The sequence below is a fragment of the Littorina saxatilis genome, linkage group LG2, assembly GCF_037325665.1.
Source record: "Littorina saxatilis isolate snail1 linkage group LG2, US_GU_Lsax_2.0, whole genome shotgun sequence".
NCBI classification, from domain to species: domain Eukaryota; kingdom Metazoa; phylum Mollusca; class Gastropoda; order Littorinimorpha; family Littorinidae; genus Littorina; species Littorina saxatilis.
In genome coordinates this window covers 17,156,524-17,164,023 of record NC_090246.1, presented here as the reverse complement: position 1 = coordinate 17,164,023, position 7,500 = coordinate 17,156,524, and the positions used below count along the sequence as shown (strand labels likewise).

Sequence of the window (7,500 nt, the reverse complement as noted above, 5' to 3'; positions counted from 1 at the left end):
CATCACTGGTTCCTCTTCTGCACACAGCAGTGGTGTGCAATGAAACCCCTCCATTCACAGGGCCGGACCAAATGAGTTGTAAGGGGGGGGGGATTCCTCCTTTTTGTGGGGGGCAAATCAGCGAAGTGGCGAAGCCACAAGCGCGCGCCTGCAAAGCAGGCGCGCGAACTAGGGGGGTCCGGGGGCATGCTCCCCCGGAAAATTTTTGAAAAACGGTTAAAATCTGTGCAATCTGGTGCATTCTGGGCCTTGTTTTGAGGGTTAAGGCCTGTCAGTGTGAGTTGGTGGGGGAGGGGGGTACCTTTTTCTCATCGGATTTCACATTGAATAAAATTTGTTAGAGACACACACAACATTTATTAAAAAAAAAAACAACAACACTCAAAGCAAAGTACATGTACATGCTTTTTCCAGGGGTGGGGTTCCGGAACCCCTGGAACCCCCCCTGGGTCCGGCCCTGATTCAAGACCCCAATACCGTAAACAGTTACCAAAAATGCTTAATTGAATTGTCATTTAGTGGTTGATTGTATGTGCTTGTGTGTATTTGCTGTGTGTGTGTGTGGCGTACCCGTGTGACTTGGAATAATAGGCCGTGAAAAGTAGGATATGCGCCGAAATGGCTGCGATCTGCTGGCCGATGTGAATGCGTGATGTATTGTGTACAAAAATTCCATCTCACACGGCATAAATAAATCCCTGCGCCTTGAATATGCGCGCGATATAAATTGCATACAAATAAAAAAATTAAAAAAATAAAAAAAACTCCCTGCGCTTAGAACTGTACCCACGGAATACGCGCGATATAAGCCTCATATTGATTGATTGATTGATTGTGTGTGTGTGTGTGTGTGTGTGTGTGTGTGTGTGTGTGTGTGTGTGTGTGTGTGTGTGTGTGTGTGTGTGTGTCAGGCAGCATAATGCTGTGTGTTTGTGTGTGTGTGTGTGTGTGTGTGTTTGTGTGTGTGTGTGTGTGTGTGTGTGTGTGTGTGTGTCAGGCAGCATAATGCTGTAATGAGTAGTGTTTCATTGCGTGGTGTTGTGTTGTATTTTTTCATGATGCCATGTGTCTTTATGTGATGCATAGGTTGTGATCATTGCAACCATCAACATAGTCGACAAAAGCTGCACTTACTTTCGACTTGGACCTCCTCCGAGTCCTGGATGATGTCGACGTTGAAGAAGAGAGCGATGTGCTGAGGGTAGCGCAGGTCCATGAAGAACACCAGTGCCCCCAGCACGATGCAACCCAGTCCTGTAACATGTATCCGTTATACACACACGTTTGTGTGTGCCTAAATGAACTGGGCGAAGGCGACTACAATAATAACAAGAAATTCCTCCGAGGTAGGAAAAACACCCCCGTCAAAGGGAAATAACCTTCTCAGTTGGTGGCAGTGACTGAGTGAGAATGGTTATTTCCCTTTGACCATGAAGATGTCCCTCTATAAGTCCTTGTATAATTTTAATCCACCAATAACTCCCTAACCGTGTGTTTGACTGGTCCCAATTTTTGTAAGGACCGTCTCAGGAACGTATAGAACCTGTTCACCAAGTTTGGTGACGATCGGTCCGTTCATTCTTGAGATCTATATGCGAACACAAACAAACAAACACATGGACCGAATCCTATACACACCCCTATACCGGGGGTGTAATAATGGAACATTTATATGGCGCTTCTCCACAGCTCGAAGCGCTTTACAAGTTCAATCAAAACACAACACGATATTATACAACTAATACAATTTGTCTCAAATGAAAAGGAAAATACTCATCAAAGAAGTGTACTTCGCGAAGCTGGCCACACGGAGCTTTAGCACTAAGTGTTCGCTAAAAAGACCTCGCGTAGTCTTCGCGAAGCTGGCCACACGGAGCTTTAGCACTAAGTGTTCGCTAAAAAGACCTCGCGTAGTCTTCGCGAAGCCGACTTCGGGCTCGATCAAGGACCGCCTTAACCTTAAAGGTGGTCGTCTACATTTTTGCTTTTTTTCAATAATCTTATGGTTAGATTTCGCTAAAAAGTTATTTCAGATGATGAATGAACCATGGGGAAAAAAGTTATAGAAACAAACAATATGTAAAAAAAAGATTTTATTTTTGGGTAGCGTGACTCACGCTTCCAATATTTTGTTTTCTGTTTGCTGAGAACATGTGCTTTGCCTAAAAATACTGACCAATCAAATTCATGTCACTATGCTTATAGCCACGCCCAAACAAGTGCAGCAACAGTTTGACACTGGAGCGCTGTCCACGCTTTTTTTTAAACGCACGAAATGCACGGGATTTGAGAGGAGTTTTGCGCTTGGCATTTTCCAAATAAGGATATCCTACTACGCTGGAATGCTACAATGAATTTTCAAACGGCTACACTGGCTTCTTCTTTCCTGATCGAAAGGGGGTGTATTGTTGATATTTGTAGATAATAGACTCTGCATTTTAATGGTTAAATGGCGATTTCGGTATAAAGATGTAGACAAGGACCTTTAAGGCCATAAAACTCAGAAAGAGTGTGAAAATGTAGGCTTCTTGCTTCAACAACGCCAGAGCATACCTCAACGCCGGCCATGCAGACACATGCTGCTCAGTGCTAAGACTCAACTTAATTAGGCCTGAAATTACTTAGGCGGAGTCGACTTCGCGAAGGCTACTTCACAAAGCTCGCAGCACGAAGCTTTGGCGTTGAATTTTTGGTAAAAAAAAAGACTTCACGCAGTCAAATTCAGTCGGGCTTGGTTAAAAACAGCCTTTAGTCAGGAGGGACAAACAGATCGAGGGATCGAAGATGGGAAGAGATGAAGGATGGTTGGTTGGTCGGTTATTATTTTTCATCATCTCTTCAGCTAATATTGCTATTCGAGACCGATGCAATTTTGTTTCGTTCCTCAGTTCACATAGCAAGCTCCATGATTAAGACTATTTACAATCAGATCCATCACTGTAAACAGAACGCTCTAAAACGTCAACAACTTTCACATTTGTTTCTTCAAATCCTGCTACAAATCTTGATCTCCTTTAAAAAGTTTAAAATCAGTCGTGTCCGGGGGATCATCCCGGAGAAAGGAAGAAAGGTGAAATAATTTAAATTGGGGTTACGGTTGGAGGAGAATAGGAGTGAGAAGCAAAACGTGATTTTATGTCACCTGTGATGAGACAGGCGTAAAAGCTGCCTCCGAAGGTAAATTCAATCATGTGCTCAGCAGTGAAGGGAATGACCAGCTCGTTGACGTTGCGCAGCGTGGCCCAAATGATATTGGCCGTCACCATGGCAGCGCCAGTCATGGCCAGCATGTAGGCCCCGTAACGCAGCAACACGAAGAACAAAATATTGGTCAGGATCCACAGAGGGAAGGCGAACCTGGGGACAGTCAGGGTGAAAAAAAACAATACTAAATCATAGTCATCCACATAATAAATAAATAAATGAATGATTGAATGAATGAATACAAAAATAAATAAATACATAAATAAATAAATAAATAAATAAATAAATAAATAAACAAATAAATAAACAAATAAATAAATACAAAGATAAATACATAAATACATGAATAAAAATAAATAAATAAATAAGTGAGTTTATGGATAAGTAAGCAAGGAACCGCTAAACCTCTGCGTAGGACGTACCAGAGCCCAATAAGGGAGTACCATCTTGCCTATCTGTGTGAGTTTATAGATAAATAAGTCTGTGACAGCTAAACCTGTGAGGTGGACGTATCAGAGCACAATATGTGAGTATCATCCTGCTTTCCTGTGTGAGTGTATGAATAAATAAGCCAGAAACATGTCAAACTCTGAGGTGGACGTACCAGAGCACAATGTGGGAGTACCATCCTGCTTGGCGATAGAAGCGCCCCCAGCGGATGCCCTCGCCGTCAAAGGTGAAGTACTCGGCCGCCCACAGGATGGGCAGGGGCAGGCCTCGGAACTGGGCCGCGCGGTACTCCTGCTGGAACCGACCCGCTGCAATACGAAAAAATGTAAGCTTTACGCCCTCACGGCAAAGCCATTAGGGACATGTGAGACAGAAAAACCCGGCTTTGTATATAAAAAGGAAAATAAAAATGCAGGGTGGGGGGGGGGGGGGAGTTGCAGGCAGTTGGCTGCCGGCGGCTAGAGGAGACCTGAAATGGGCTAGGGACCGGGTCTTGGGTCTTGGGTCAGTGCTGTGATAGTTACTTTGTTGGCTGTCGGACACAGGGGCTTAATGTTTGTGCATGCATGCATGCGTGTTTTCGTGTTTCCGCTTAAATACAACAAGTACCTTGCTTTTTGAACCCGATGTACAGTGACAACTAACTTAGAGACTCAAAGAAAACGGCTCCAATTTATTAGCAGTTCTGCGTAACAGCTAGCATGCAGCTATGTAAAGGTTCTCACCAAAAGGACCAAAGCCAAGACGTCCCTGGCGCCACTCCCAGCTGAAGTGTTCATTGTAGTTGATGGTCTCGTTCAACTGTTGCTCCGGCTCTCCTGTACAGCAAGACATGGGACAATACGGAATAATACGACACGTGCAGCACACACAACATTGCAGTATCAAGATAGATCACAATAGACGAAATTCGGAAATAACTGTGTCGGGTTGTTAGGCCAAAAAAAAATAGTCTGTTTACGGTAACCCGACCGACCCTATTTTTTCCCGCGACCCTAGACTTTTTTTTGGCATTAGGAAAAAAAATAAAAATAAAAAAATAACGTAAAAATATGGTTTTTTGGAAAAAACAAACAAAAGCAAAAACCAATCCCGACCTACCGACCCTATTTTTTTGGCCTATGTTACCGTAAACAGACCTATTTTTTTTGACCTTATGGATTGTGAAAGAGTGAATGCTCTTGCTTTTATTGAGGCAAGCTGTTCCACACTTGCTCCTTATCCACGTATTTCAGGCACACCCCTCGCAAGTGACCTTCCCCCCGCGGGTTAGGGGGAGTCCCATATTGGTTGGGACGAGAAAGAATTTACCCGATGCTCCCCAGCATGTCGTAAGAGGCGACTAACGGTTCTGTTTCTCCTTTTACCCTTGTTAAGTGTTTCTTGTATAGAATATAGTCAATGTTTGTAAAGATTTTAGTCAAGCAGTATGGAAGAAATGTTGAGTCCTTTGTACTGGAAACTTGCATTCTCCCAGTAAGGTCATATATTGTACTACGTTGCAAGCCCCTGGAGCAAAGTTTTGATTAGTGCTTTTGTGAACAAGAAACAATTGACAAGTGGCTCTATCCCATCTCCCCCCTTTCCCCTATCCCATCTCCCTCCTTTCCCCGTCGCGATATAACCTTGAATGGTTGAAAACGACGTTAAACACCAAATAAAGAAAGAAAGAAAGCAAGTGACCTGCCTAGAATGTCGCTTGCGAAATTAAGACTCAATAAAAGCAAGAGTATTCACTCGTTCACAACCGATACACACGCGAGTTATTTCCGTCTATTTTTGCATCTATAGGAAAAGGGTTTCGCTCAACACACGTGCTACTGAAGCTCTCCTCGGCATTTCCTTTCCTTAATTAAACTAACATAAAAGATCGTGAAGGGTTTCTTTCAGCACAAGTGTTTCCGAAGCACTCGTGAACTTATGATTTCTTTCAATATGCCACATTTCTTAGCAAAAGGGGAATAGAAATGAACATTTCGAAAATTATTAGCGGAACAAAAGGGCTGGCAAGGTTGCAGTGGTGGTGCAAGTCCGAGAAAAATGGTCAACAAAATTATAGATGTTGAAGTGATTTTGTCTTTCTCCGGATGTTGGAAAAATCCAAGGAGGGGAACTGAAACTAACTTACAACAATTCCATTAACAGTTACCAACAATGCTTCATTGAATTGTCATTGATTTGTTGATTGTATGTTTTTCTGTGTATTTGCTTTGCTTTGCTTTGCTACGGTGTGTGTGTGTGTGTGTGTGTGTGTGTGTGTGTGTGTGTGTGTGTGTGTGTTTGCGTGGGTGCGTGCGCGCACGTGTGTGTGTGCGGGTATGTGTTTGTGTGTGTGTGTGTGAGTGTGTGTGTGTGTGTGTATGCGCGCGCGCGTGTGAGTGTGTGAGTGTGTGAAAGAGTAATCAGCAATCAACAGCAAAATACACTTCATTCTTTTTCACTTTTGGCCATAACAAGCCGCCATACATGCACGTGACACTTGGGCAGACTGACCTTTGAGAGTGACGTTGATGCCCCTGAGTCCAATCTGCACGCCCACCTCTGCGTGGACCTCTTTCCCTGTGCCCGCCTTGTACTTCGTCTCCGTGACAACCTTTCCACTCTCCCACGTCATGGCGAAGTTGGACACTGAAAGCAACACACAGTGGAGGGATGGATACGTGCTTAGGCTACCTAGCGTCTCTAAGAGAAAGAAAGAATTTACCAATAGGAGAAAGGAACAAAGTGGAGCATCCTTTCAATAGACGAAATCCGAAAATAACTCCGTCGGGTTCGTATGGGTGTTGGTAGAGTGACCTTTTCTTGCAAAACCTCCGACAAACAAAGGAGGTACTATAACTACTAGCGAGGGGAGTGTCGGGAACACGTGGACATCCCCTCGTTAGTGATTGGCCCATCCTTTGTTTGTCGGAGGTTTTGCAAGAAAAGATCACTCTTCCACAATACGTACAAACCTGAAGAAGTTTTTCTCTCTCCCCAAAATCGTCTAATAGACACCCTACTTCTGCTTCTTCTTCTTCTCCGTTCATGGGCTGAAACTCTCACGTTAGAGGATCTTTTCCGTGCGCACTTAGTCTTGTGCTTGTGTGTACACACGAAGGGGGATAAGGCACTAGCAGATGTGCACCTAAGTTGACCTGGGAGATCGGAACAAATCTCCACCCTTGACCCACCAGGCGGCCGCAGCTGGGATTTGAACTCACGACCGTCCGATTAGGAGACCGATGTCTTAACCACTACGCCACTGCGCCCGTCGCGACACCCTACAATAACCGACAACCTGGCTGCTTTCTGTTCAGAGTGAAACGTATAAAGTCGTGATGTGAGGATACGTTTCTTTGTTCGTTTCAATTTTTACTTTTTTTCTCTGTAACTTTTACTCATAAGGAGAAAGCATATTCATGGAATACAGGCCATTAAGGTACTCCTCTTAAGAACTAGTCTATAGAGAGGGATATGTTATTTCGACCACACAACAACAACAACAAAACAACAAACAAAAAACAATTCACTTATCGTTCGAGTCATTATATTTATAGCGTTTTCTTCCCTTTGTTTCATAGATCTTCTTAGCTGTTGGTTATAGGCTACGCATACATGTCGATATCATTATTGTCCTTGTTTTTTGTTTTTTTGTTTTTGTCCCTTGTTAGTTGCCTTGCGTTTGCTTCTTCTTGGTGCTTGTGTCTGTTCTTTGGTGTTGCCTGCACTCCTAAACGAAACGGTGATTAGCGGGACTAAATCAGGCCACATTGGCTATATATATTCAACTTACCCAGAATAACAGCACCGACCCACAGGCTCAGGGTTATCCTTATAAATGCAAAAATTCTCTGAAAAGAAACG

The 7,500-nt window shown here is 43.6% G+C and overlaps 1 protein-coding gene across 2 annotated transcripts in view; it reads right to left on the bottom strand.

Moving 5' to 3' along the window:
• The window catches only part of LOC138958385 (dual oxidase maturation factor 1-like), a 24,086-nt gene that overhangs the window by 6,040 nt on the left and 10,546 nt on the right, over positions 1 to 7,500 (bottom strand). For both annotated transcript variants that reach the window (XM_070329519.1, XM_070329520.1), the window contains exons 3-9: positions 7,430 to 7,487; positions 6,148 to 6,282; positions 4,380 to 4,472; positions 3,809 to 3,962; positions 3,143 to 3,357; positions 1,135 to 1,254; positions 1 to 17 (exon numbers count right to left, since the gene is read on the bottom strand). The exon at positions 1 to 17 is cut by the window's left edge and continues 177 nt beyond it. In XM_070329519.1, the coding sequence (XP_070185620.1) occupies positions 1 to 17; positions 1,135 to 1,254; positions 3,143 to 3,357; positions 3,809 to 3,962; positions 4,380 to 4,472; positions 6,148 to 6,282; positions 7,430 to 7,487 (792 nt within the window). The remainder of the gene's footprint in view (positions 18 to 1,134; positions 1,255 to 3,142; positions 3,358 to 3,808; positions 3,963 to 4,379; positions 4,473 to 6,147; positions 6,283 to 7,429; positions 7,488 to 7,500) is intronic.